This window comes from Lineus longissimus, chromosome 10, assembly GCF_910592395.1.
Source record: "Lineus longissimus chromosome 10, tnLinLong1.2, whole genome shotgun sequence".
In the NCBI taxonomy this organism is placed as follows: domain Eukaryota; kingdom Metazoa; phylum Nemertea; class Pilidiophora; order Heteronemertea; family Lineidae; genus Lineus; species Lineus longissimus.
Genome location: NC_088317.1, coordinates 7,670,897 through 7,683,882, shown reverse-complemented (window position 1 = coordinate 7,683,882; position 12,986 = coordinate 7,670,897). Strand labels below are relative to the sequence as shown.

General features: G+C 38.3%; 1 protein-coding gene across 1 annotated transcript; it reads right to left on the bottom strand.

Annotated features, from left to right (window-relative positions):
• Positions 1-883: 883 nt before the first annotated feature.
• On the bottom strand, positions 884-2,537 carry LOC135495104 (uncharacterized). The gene is made up of 3 exons (XM_064783523.1): positions 1,845-2,537; positions 1,415-1,500; positions 884-1,202 (listed from the first exon to the last, which is right to left on the bottom strand). The coding sequence occupies exons 1-3, from the start codon at positions 2,272-2,274 to the stop codon at positions 1,125-1,127; spliced, it is 594 nt and encodes a 197-aa protein (XP_064639593.1). The 5' UTR covers positions 2,275-2,537; the 3' UTR covers positions 884-1,124.
• Positions 2,538-12,986: the final 10,449 nt, after the last annotated feature.

The window sequence follows — 12,986 nt, the reverse complement described above, 5'->3', positions numbered from 1 at the left end:
TTGCAGAAGTGCTCATTTCACATACTAGTAACACCTTCCATTGCTAAGGAGCCAATTGACCAAAGGTGCAGTTCCTACTGTAATTACTGTTTGATGAGGACAACCCTGCAGTTGGCTGCACCGTCAGAGTACTGCTATTGGAAGTTTTTAGCTCCTTGGTTGGCGGTGAAATGTTCTCCTGGAGATGCTCTAGCATTGGCTAAATTGTACATATACATGTACTGGAATGGAGAAGTTTTTCATGAACTGAGTTACGGTACTGTCCAGTCCCTCAGGAGAGATCACAACTTTCCACATGCTACACTTGTACCTGTCTGCAGAGGACAGTGCTGCCACCTAAGAAGCAGGGACACTTTTTTTTTACAAATGGGTGATTTATTTACAAGCTAATATAATGATACATAGCAAAAAGGCTATTTTGCAGACAATAGCCAAACCACTACTAACCACTACTAGGGAGGGACCAATACTAGTAACACCTCATTTACGGTACTACATGTCAGGCCCAAGTGCAGGATAGTATCAGGAGAGAGTCCCACTTTCCAGTAGCAGGCTTGGTTGTTCAAAACTGACATTAGCGCTACTAAGTATACTGACATTAAAAATCTATCTTGGCATTTACAATTGTTTACTGAAAGCCAAAGTTCAAATTTATCCCAAGATATCGCTATAAAATCATTTTTTAACCAAGCCCCGCATTTTACCTGATGAACCATCCGCTAGATATACTAGAACATCAAATCTGGATGTTCTTCATATTGCAGGTTATGTTAGTCAAGGGAGACAAAAACACAGCACGTAACAGTTTTAGGAAATTCACCATGTATTTTCTTTAGAAAAAGAGAGATGTATTGTAGAATGCGAAAAATGCATTTGCAATCAATGGCGTGGAAAATCTCAGGTCAAGCCTGATGAATGTACATCCAATAAAGTCGTACCCTTTCATTCTAAATCAAGAATTCTTGATGTGTAGCTGACAACTTTCACTGGGCTAATTCTGCCCAGTCATGACTCAAAGACCAACATTTCAGAAAATCTGTCTCCACCCTCTTATCATTTCTCTCTCCCAGCTCAAGAGTGCTTGACCAGCAGTCCTTATGATACTGTTGCAACAACATTACCCATCAAATTTGCCCTTCTGTCCCGTCTGCTGGGTTTTCTAAGGCGTCGGCTGGTTGAACAGAGGAAGAGGCAACAGCGGACTGAAAAAAGATATTGATGGAGAATCAAGTTTGGCTTAGAATCCCTCATTGCCAAGGAGATGGGAGCCAGAATGGCATCAAGGTTTTCAGCTTAGTCCCTCCTCTCTCATCAGTGACCTTCTTACATGTAAGTCAGTCGCTGCAGGCAGAATTAACCAATATTCACTTTGGCTTGCCCCGAATCTTCTCCCCTTTTTTTTCATTCAACTCACCTCTGTATCCATGGGTGCTGGTTCTACTTCTGGTTCTACATTTGCCACAGATACTCGATGTTTAGCCTCACATCCTTTACACAGAGCTGAAAAGGCACCAGATTATGGGGGTAATGATAATATGATGTGCAATATAATAGTGTGAGGACATGATGATGATGATAGACTTGTTTTGATAATGCGACCGGCCATGCTGATTTTGTACGGCAGTGAAGCATCACCTCCAGTGGCACTGGCAGGGAATCATAACTGGGACTTCCTGATCATCAAGCCAAGGCTCCAATCAACTTTCTAGGAAGAACACAAGTGAAGTGGTAAATCGTTATCACTCAAGTTGGTTTTGCACCAAAGTTAGGTTTAGTCAGAGTGGGTATCATTACAGGCCTACTGCTTCTTTTCTACTTCAGTGATTTTGAGACTGATCCCTTACCTGAGCCAACTGGGACAAAAACTCCCCACTTGATGTATATTTCCCGAGACATCACTCGATGAACTGAACCACCATCTTTTCTGGGCTTCCGACTTGTTTTAGAGGGTTGATGAAGTGGGTGCTGGCATCTCCTTTGCTGATTCCATGATAAACTCAACTTGTATCGGTGGTTCGGGCATATTGTGGTGTCCAGAACTGGAGAACTCATATCAAACACGCCAGCACGAAGTGCTATGAGCTCCCATTCACTTTTGACTTGACTGGCTTTCCTGGAGGACATCCAACGCATCAAATGGAAGTGCACGTCCTTCTTACATTGTTTCAAGGGGATCACACTCTTGTCATTGGGGTATGAAGCGTCAGTACCACACTCGATATCCTTGGATATGACAGCAAATCCACATTTCAACTGTGATTTTTCAGGTTCCATTTTCAATAGACTATCACACAATGTACACGTGCATGTACACAATGCATTGTAACTGTAACTGTTGTTGTTGTTGTCGTTGCTGTTGTTCGTTTCCGCCTAGACCGCTAAGCCTCCACAGGGGTAATAAAGGCCTCTAGGTTGTTTGAGGGAGTGTGTGGGAGGGGCAAGGGAGAGGGGGGTTCACTAACATCTAAAAATGTAATTTTATTTGGAAAGCATGTGTATTTCGTCAGTTATCTGAGGGAATGGGCAAAAAATGGGCACCAGTGAGAAGGGCGCGACTCGACCCCCTCACCGGAAAACCGTGAGGGCGGCCGGATTTTTTTCTTTTGCAAATTAAAAAACAGCATTCTGACTTCCTTACCTGGAAGTGGCATCACCTAAAAAACTGCAGTGTTGCAGCTAAAGGAGAGTTAAAATTGCCTTTTTACTGAAATTTGAGATTGCATTGTTTTTGGGACGTACTGTACCTGTCATTAAAATGTACCTGGGGCAAAACAAAAGGCATGAAAAGGTAGCTCAGATCATGTACTTTCAATTTCAATAGGCGGTGTTTAGTGATAATTCTGTTTGATGCACGAAAATTGACAAAAGACTTAGCCTATTTTGAGGGATAATGCATGTTTTTTTAAAAGGAAAATGAGTAGGAAATGGTTAACAGCCGTACCCCAAAACTGTGGGGTTATTTTCGAAACCAATCCACCAGCCTTCATAGTACCCTAGGACAGGTCTGTGGTAGAAATTACAACTAGATCTGTTGACCCCCCACCTTGCCACCATTTGCATGATCCTGCATGGTGGTATCATGGACTGACACTTAATCGCTCTTAATTTTTCGAAGTACCGTATGGAAATTCATCACGTGATACACATCACATAATAACGAAACCGCCTCACCCCACCCAAGCACTGGGCGCAAAGTAGCGCGCAGCTCCCTATATGAGCCTCATAGCCTAGTGGTTAACACTGCTGGCTACCACGCAATAGGGCCCGGGTTCGATCCCGGGGAGAACCCAGGATTGTATTTCTTGATGAACCGGCGTGGCTTTCAAGGAACTAAAATTCCTGGCTCTTCACAACACGTACATTAACGTATGAAATACTCGAGGGTCTGTCGGATGAGACTAAAAGCCGTGGTCCCTTGTACCTGAGTGTCTATGCCAGGGCAAGTAAAAGATCCTACATAGACAGTAGCCTATAGTGGACTCCATACCTCCGGTAAAAATCCAATAGGGTTACGACGCCGGTAATGATATGATATGATGATATGAATACCCGGGGCAAATATAAAATATAATATAAAGTCCCGATTAACATTTCTTCACTGCAATAAAAACAGGCTAACCACTGCAGATTAACAGGTAAGTGAGTGTTCCAGAACGAGTGGAGTCTGTGCAGAGGGTGTCGAAAAAACCCTAGGCGAACTACTTCATTCGTCTGGTGCTGCCACCCACTATGCTCGCGGCATTTTTTGTACTAAGCGTAACTTCACGCCATTGCCTTAAACAACTAAAACCCTAAAACAACCTGCGCCACGGGTATTATGCTAGTAGTACTAACACACGAATGTTTTCCCGAAAGTTTTTTACAATTGAGTTGTATTTTGGAACTAAAACCCAAGTAGTAATTCTGTAATGCCTTCCCGAAAATGGTAGTTCGCTAGCTTTCTTTTCACTGTCCTGTAAATTAGCACTGTCATCAACGATAAAAAGAGTGTTTGAAACTTGGTAAACTTCCATGGCAGCAAGTTATGTTTTATTCAGGTCACTTTTCACAATACATGTAATGTCATTTATCATAGATATTTATCCAAGATTTTTATTTCATCAGGTTCCGTGGCATGAGGCCATTATAGAAAGTGTATATTGCGGTGGTAGGAACTAGGTTATGTTTTAGGCCCTTTTGACCAAAGACCTTACAGGTATTTTGCCCCAAATTAGCCTACAACCCCAAAGAACCATCCACCGCAATATACACTTTCTATCATTCATGAGATTCCCAGTGAAGCGTTGCAATGAAATGGTCAGTGAAATGGTGAGGGAATACCAGAGCTCAATGGGTTAATGTAATCATGACTTACTGTATTCCAACAGAAAGTACACGTCAATAGCTTTCCAAGGATACATCATTGCAAATATCCGTTAAAAAATAGCAGAGAAATGAACCCTTGAAGTTCGCACATCTTGACAGTCCCAGCGTATTCCAATAAATGCTGTAGGCCTACAAGACAGCTGTTACAGTGATTAATCATTGTTGCTTGAATCTATTGAAAATATTGTTGACAGAGTCTGCATGTACATGGTAACATATGTTACCAAACAATACTCACGTCCCAAAGTATTACAAAGGTCTATTGTTCGTTAATGCGTTTATCCGACAGAATTTCGAGAAATTATTTTAACGACGCAAAAATAATTTTCAGCGCTGAAAATATTTTCGAAAATTCTGTCGGATAAACGCATTAAGACACAATAGGCCTTTTCATGTCTTTGACAAGCAAAAATAATTAATGACTGCAACATCTGATATGGCCATTGTACAATTGAATATCACTATGGTTTAAAGGCAAATGTTATTCTGTCCATGGAGACATGATGTTAACGTCACACTTCCTCCATCTGGTGAGATTGTGCGTAACTGAAATCTTCATTCATCTTGCAGACAACCACTGGTAGGCCCTAGTTGACGACAACTGTGTCCATTCACATGTACCCTGGTGTGCCCTGGTGACACTGAGTTGTTCAGTTCTTCATGAGCTAGGTGATGACGTCATGGGCGGGAATTTTTGAACTACCGGTAGTCAAAGATACATGTAATTCTGCTTAAAGGGATTAGATGCGGTGGTTTATCTGTGTAGTAAGGGGAATGATGTACCAGTTTGACACCATGTGGCGCCACCTGTAGTATTTCTATTTACTGTGGAACCAAGTGGTTTTTAGAGGCCTTAATTTTGCCTGGAAAATGTAACATAATTTTACTAGTAAATAAATAGAAAATGGCAACAGGATATTTATTAAATACCGAAAGGGCACATAAGATTCCACTTGGTTTGAAAGCTGAGAGGCAGCATCATATCATTACTCATAACCCCTCATCTGCTAACCCCAAAGAAACACTGTATGTTAGAATACCGGCATTGCGAGAGAATACATTCTTTGTACCTAAATCTCTTTATCTGTCTGCTGATGTAACCATTTCTGGTGATTCTAAAAATAGTGTTGTAAATAATCTTGGTAGAAACCTAATCTCAAAGATGGTGGTTAAGTGGGGAACAGAGCAGATATTTGACCTTGACGAATACAGTCATTATTCTACATTTAAAGATCTGTGGCTAACTGGAGAAGAAAGAAATGATAGAGTTTTTCAGGGTATTCAATCAGAAAATCTTAGAGAATTAAGATCAGGAGTCGCTGAAGCTGATGTCACTGGTGAAACAGCTAATGAAAAGACATTAAAGAAAGTGTTTGACAAGAAGTACAAAATACCATTAGATTTGAACTATTCCATCATCATGCTCCATTTTACAAGTTTCCAATTCAAGAAGATGTGATTATTGAAATAACTTTAGCACCAAAGGAGGAAATCATAGTCACCACAACCACAGCTAGCATGGGCTACAAACTTGAAAATATTTGTTTTGAATACGACACGGTTACTAATAAGATGATTGCAAATCAACTGAGCAACAAATACAACTCTGGATTCTCAATATTTTATGATTGGGTAGACCATTTTAAGACAGTCAATGTTACTGCTAATGAAACACTAATTAATGAGAACATCAACTTTTCAAGAATGTCTATTAAAGGATTATTATTACTATTTGTGTCTGACTATGTAGATGGAGCTAGAGATTCAGAGAAGTTTGAAAACCCTAACATAAGTACAGTGCAGATCACAATAGAGGGTGTTGCCAATCAGGTGTTCCCAGAAGGAATGAGAATGATGGATCAATGGGAGGAGATCAAGAAACATTTGATGTCTGAAGATTTGAAGAAAACTCATGACTGTAACATGACCATGGAGAAATACTATGGTGATTCTAATCACTATGGTTTATGGTTGGACGTGAGAACTTCTGAAGATAATCGTCTACACGGATCAGGAAAGAAGCTCCAGAACACAAAAGATGGTATTCAATTATCTATTACAAAGAAATCTGGAAAGGGACCATACAAAATGCACATATTCGTGGTTTCTGACGCCCAGGTAAACATCCAGAATTCTCAGATTGCTTCACTCCAACACTAAGGTGTTGCAAGAACAAAGCTCGCTCCAGCACTGAGGTGCTGCAAGAACAGAGTTCGCTCCAGCACTGAATACTAGATAAATGAGTTTTACTAGTGATTTTCTAAGTAATTAAATGGATACACCAGGAAAGAAAGATATCATAAATACACTGTATCAATGTTTACTGTTGGCATCAACAACAATTGGTTACTCTATGTTACTGAAAAGGTTCTTGAGAATCAATATTGGTCCCCCAAGTCAGGCCAACCTAGAGGAAATTCTTAAACTGGGTGGAACTGTAGCTATTAGTAATGGAACATTAGAGTACCTTTACGATCAAGGAATCCTACCCAGAAATATTATGAAGTAAGAATAATTTACTTATTTGATAAAAGGTAAATTTGAAAACGAAAATTTGCTTAAGTAAATGGTTACTGTAATGAACATAGATTCAAGTGACTATCCAGATCAGAGTTCAAGTGATTTAACAGTCAATCTCAAGACTGAAATTCAGGATGCATGTAGCATCACTTTAACTTTTGTAGTAATACCTTGTACATTCTACAACATAAGTGCAGCCAGGGAGAATAACCGAATCAAAGTTAAGGGGTTTGATGTGGCAGAGATTACGCTACCAGATGGTCTCTATGACCTACAGAGCTTTTCAAAAGTATTTGCGGATAAGTTGAAAGAAAATAGTATGAGTAGAGGTGCTGTCAGATTTGACCTTGAAGAACCAACAGGTAAGTCCATCTTACACTTCCTAAAGAGAAAAAATGAGGCGCATTATCAGATCTATTTTCTTGGTAAAAGTAATGAATTATTTGGCATGAAATCAGAATGGCCTTACCCTTTAGACAATAAAAGTAAGGATGATGTTGTAAGCGAGAAACCCATCAATTTTAGACCAATTAACCATTTTGTTTTTCACTGTGACATAATCGAATCTAATAGTGTATTAAGTAATGGTGAAGCATCTGATGTGCTAACCACAAGACCAATAAAGGAAGCTAATTTTGGGGATTTAATAGCATACATATTTGAGAAACCAATAGCAATTCCCTGTAAACCAAGATTCAATAAGCTGAATATTCGCTTAACTGATGAAAAAGGTGACATCATTGATCTTAATGGTCATAATGTACAGTACCAATTGGTATTAACTCGAGCTATGCTCTCAGGGACACATCATTTAAATTAACATTTTCACTGGAATTAAATGGCTGGCATTGGTATGTTATTTGGATCTGCAATAATCAATGGATTAGCATTCACTGGATCCGGTTACCTTTTTAAAAAACTAGACAAAAACGGTTATGAGACTGAAATGAAGAGACATAATTTAGCTGAAGAGCAATTGCAAAGAGCATCCACAGAATGGGATGAGCATAGGAAAAGTACCATTGACTTCGTTAATCTTGAATTAAAGAGAGAAAGAGACGCTTCTATTGATTTTAACAATACTGATTCAGCACTTACTGTTTACAATCATTTACATCCAGAAAGAACTATTGTACTACCTCAGCGACCACAATTAAGTGATTAGTACCAACCTAGTGATGAAATGAAGAAATACGAATACCTATGGATTATCCTAGGACTTAGTGGTTTAGGGTTAATAATTTATTATTTTACTAGGGTTAGAAAGACTAAGACCACTGATCGGACACAGTCCTGATGATCGGACACAGTCCTGATGATCGGACACAGTCCTGATGATCAGAAGCGGGACTAAGATTTTTGATGGGAAAGAGTAAATCCAAATGGATGTTGTAGTCTAATGATCAGTTTTGATCCTTTTTTCATCTTAAGTTCTTCTATGTAGTACTGTCTTTTCTCCTTAGGAATAACACTGTTTTCTTCTAAGGCATCTTTCATGGCTGATTCATCCTTGTTAAAAAATAATACTAAAATTCTTATGTTCTCTCTGTAGTCCTTGACAACTGAATTGTACTTCTGAACTAGTAACCAAACAGAAAGATTGTAGTGCCTGCCGGAAAAGGCAAGATTACATAACTCGGACACCTTCTTTTTTGTGTCTCTCAAATTAGCACAGTCATCAATGAGGAATAATGTGTTAGAACCAGCAAAGGTCAGAGTAGCAAACTGAAGCACAAGGTCCAAATTACTGGCCACAGCTTCGGGATTAACTATGTAGACGTTCTTGTCTTGGTAAATCCATTTCCTTTCATATGTCTTATTGTTGAAATATGTTGGACAGAAAATGACTATGTTCTGGAACTTGTGCCGATACTCCTTTTCTAAGAGGTCAAGGGCAAAATATGTCTTACCACAATTGGTAACACCAGAAATTAACATATTGTGTGGCTCGTAAATAAATACTTCACTCATTTAAATGGATGTAAAGGATGACACACAGCAGTATCTAAGGGATTTGTACTACAACCCCGAGAGTCCCGTGGCTTACAGTTCTTTGAGTAAAATCTGGAAACAGGTCAAGGAAGATATGACTTCGTCACGAGAGCAGAGCTCAGGAAAACTTATTAAACAAAAAGAAGTGAAAGAATTTCTAGAAACACTACCAACTCACCAACTACACAAACCGGCCATTAAGAAATTCACCTTCAGGAAGACAATGGTATCGTATATCGATCAACAATGGCAAGCAGATCTGGTTGACATGCAGAAATTCGAGAAACAAAATAAAGGCAACAGATTCATTTTAACAGTCATAGATCTATTTAGTCGTTTTTCTTGGGCTCTAGCAGTTAAGAGTAAGAGGGGAGAAGAAATCAGAGATGCATTTAAAGTGATATTTGAGGAAGCAAAACCAACGAAAATCCAGTTTGATGACGGTACAGAATTTTACAACAAACACTTCAAGGAACTCTTAACAGAAAATGACATAGAATGGTTCTCCACAAAATCTGATAAGAAGGCAGCAGTAGTAGAGAGATTCAATAGAACCCTTAAAGAAAAAATGTGGCGTTATTTCACCGCTAAGGAGACTGACAAGTGGATTGACGTTCTGGATGACCTGGTCAGCGGCTACAATAACACATTTCACTCATCAATAGGTATGAAACCTGTAGACGCCAGAAAGATGGAAAACGAAGGAACAGTGTGGTACAATCTTTACGGTCTTCACCTCAAAGAGACATTTGGTGATCCAAAGTACAAAGTAGGTGACAGTGTAAGAATTTCAAAGTACAAGTCCATTTTCGGTAAAGGTTACATGCCCAACTACACTGAGGAGGTGTTCCAAATCAAACAGATCATCTTTACTCACCCTATCGTCTACAAGCTTGAGGATTACCACAAAGAAGAAATTCAAGGATATTTCTATGAAGAGGAATTGAGCTATGTTCCTAATCCTGACCAGCTAGAGTACAAGATCGAGAAAATCCTAAGGTACAAGACCAGTAAAGGCAAGAAATACGGATTAGTGAAGTGGAAGGGTTACAGTGATAAGTTCAATGAATGGTTACCAGTTTCTGATATCAAATCATTGAAATGAAATAAAGTCTCTAAAGTGACTTAAGTCACAAGAACAAGTTCGAAAAACGTAATTTAAAAAAAAAATGTCCTACTAAATAAAGAAAGAAATGGATGGAGCAATATTTGATAATCAAAATGGTATGATGAATCATAATAATATGATGAATCATGATAATATGATGAATCAAAATATTCAGAAGTTTTTGTATTATTTGCATCAAAATAATATGTTAAATCAAAATATGATAAATCAGATTATGTTAAATCAAAATATGATAAATCAGTTTATCTTAAATCAGATTATGTTAAATCAAAACATGGAAAATCAAAACATGGAAAATCAAAACATGGAAAATCAGAATAATATGATGAATCAAAACATGGAAAATCAACCTACAATTTATTGTGTTAAGTGCTGTGAAAAGAAACCTGAAAGAATGTGGTTCAAGTAAAATCAAGGGATGTAATAAATGTTATGAAATTAAATTACTAAGTGATGGTGAATTTGGTAAAAACGGAAATAGAGGTAACTGCAGATCATGTTTTAATTCATATTACAAAAAGGATTACCTTGACCAAAATGGTAATAGAGACAGACACAAAATTAGAGTTGGTCTAAACCGCATTTCTAAGGGAGAGTGTACTCGAGCTCTGCTCTCAGGACGAAGTCCGACCGGTAATTCATCATTCAATCTAGGATGTACAGACAGTTTCTTCTCACAGTGGTTAGAGTACCAGAGGAGTCTATCTCCAATAGGACAAAGTCCCGAGAACAGAGTTCGAATAGTAGAAGAAGAGTTGGATCATGTCTTACCAATCAAGGAATTCAAAGATAAACCTGAACTGTGCTTTGCTTGGTTTAACATGAGACCAATGGAAAAGACAGAAAACAGACAGAAGAGTGCTAAAGTAGACTACACACTATTTAAGGATCAATTGGATAGGTCAATGGTTTTCATGGTAAAGATAAGAAGTGAAAACTGGTTTGTCTTTCGAGACCAGGATGTAATACCAGATTGGAAAATAGTGATATCACAGCATTTCGGGGATTATCTTCGTGATGAAAATATGATTCTGTTTGATAGATTATCGAATTTAAATAATAACATGAGAATGAACCAGAACATTAACATAAGTAGTCAGACAGAAATCATAAACGAGATGATTAAGTTGAATAATAGACTTGAAAGAAATTTACTCTTTGCAGTGAATTGATTTTATTTTACTTAATTAAATGAATAGAACTTGGGGTTACACAAAACGACCACGTAATTGGAAAGAAAGATTAGAACGATTTCATAGAGAATTAGAGGCAGAAGTAGAGTCAAAGTTGGAGCCTGGTCCCGAAAAACCTTTAAAATCTGCTGGGCCTGCTGGGCCAGAAAAACCTTTAAAATTTAATGTACTTCAAAAACCTGTAGTGTCTGTAAGATCAACATTAAACACTAGAAATGACAGAACAACTGATTCTAGTTATTCCCACTAATTAAATGAATGGAGACAACAAGGTTTATCCAGATTTAAGTAATTTAAACTCTGAAAGTCAATTAAACTATGAAAGGTCTGAAAAGCATACAGAAAGTAACCCTCAGGCTTTCAGACTACAACAAATATGTGATGTTAAGAGTTTCTTAGAAAGCGAGATTGAATTTAGAAGAAAGATATTTTCAAAGTACAAAAAAGCATTTAGCGTAATTACTGGCATTAGCCATTTCCTTAATTTTGCCAGCGTTGCAGCCGGATCTGTTGGTGTTTCCGCTTTAGCTGGTGTCATCACGGCACCGATAGGCTTAGCTTTGGGTGGCGTAACAATAGGTAGTGCCATTATTTCATCAGCCTTAGGCTGGGAGAAAAAGAATATTCTAAGGAAAATTGAAAAGCATGAGAATATCAGAATGTTGGCAATTTCAAAACTGAACACAATCAATGATTTGGTCAGTAAAGCCTTAACCGATTCTCACATATCTACAGATGAGTTTACTTTGATTCTCAAGGAGAAGGAGAAATACATTTCGATGAAAAATGCCATTAGGAAAAAACAAAGGGAGGCAAGTTCAGCTGTTGATGTAGAGTCTTTAAAGAAGACTTTTTTAGAAGAAGGAAAAAAACTAGCACAGACAGAGATGCTAGAAAAACTAAAAGTTCAGTAAATCAAACAGGACCCTGACTACGTCCAGAGAACAAAGTTCGACTCGAGCTATGCTCTCAAGACGAAGTCGGACTAGGACAAAGTCCAGAGAACAAAGTTCGACTCGAGCTATGCTCTCAGGACAAAGTCCGACTAAATAGTCCTAATCCTAATGTGGTGTATCACTATCACTATTATCATTACTTTGGTGTTAGGGATGAATTTCACCAAGTAACACTACCATCAGCACCACCCTATTCATTAGTTTAATCGAGCTATGCTCTCAGGACAAAGTCCCAATAAAGATTTTGCACTCGAGCTATGCTCTCAGGACGAAGTCCGACTAGGACAAGGTCCAGAGAGCAAAGCTCGACTCGAGCTATGCTCTCAAGACGAAGTCGGACTCAAGCGAAGTTTGAATCGCTGTAATCTATGTAGCCTTCATAATACATTCCAAATGGTAAGGTGCTTATTCCATCTTCAAGTATGAACCTCTTGTCATCAAAAGGACTGAGGTTTTTTTTGTCAACTTCTTCCAAATAGATTTGGTGTTTATCTGATCTTAAGTGTCTCATCTTGTGGTAAAATGACCTACTCTTTTCAAGACAATCAACATAGTCATCAAATGAGATATTTCTCCTTACTACATTCTTGGCAATACCCTTTAATTTCTTAGAATCGTAATCTTTTGTCCTGTAAGCGTACATCTTACTTCTCAGGGCAATGAATTCAGTCATCTCTACTCCTCCTAGCTCATCCTTAAAGTAGCCTGGTACCTTCTTCTTACTGGTGTCATAGAGTGTATGATCTTTTGGATAATTACTGAAGTCAAAATAGTGTTTCAACTCCTTTAAGTCTTTAGTTAAGTCATCAGTATTAATGTTAAGTACAAAGG

Coding starts and splice junctions, on each gene's coding strand:
- LOC135495104 (XM_064783523.1), bottom strand. CDS start 2,274: ATGGAACCTGAAAAATCACAGTTGAAATGTGGATTTGCTGTCATATCC. Junction 1,501..1,844: donor TTTTGTCCCAGTTGGCTCAG/GTAAGGGATCAG, acceptor GTGCCTTTTCAG/CTCTGTGTAAAGGATGTGAG. Junction 1,203..1,414: donor CAGCACCCATGGATACAGAG/GTGAGTTGAATG, acceptor ATCTTTTTTCAG/TCCGCTGTTGCCTCTTCCTC.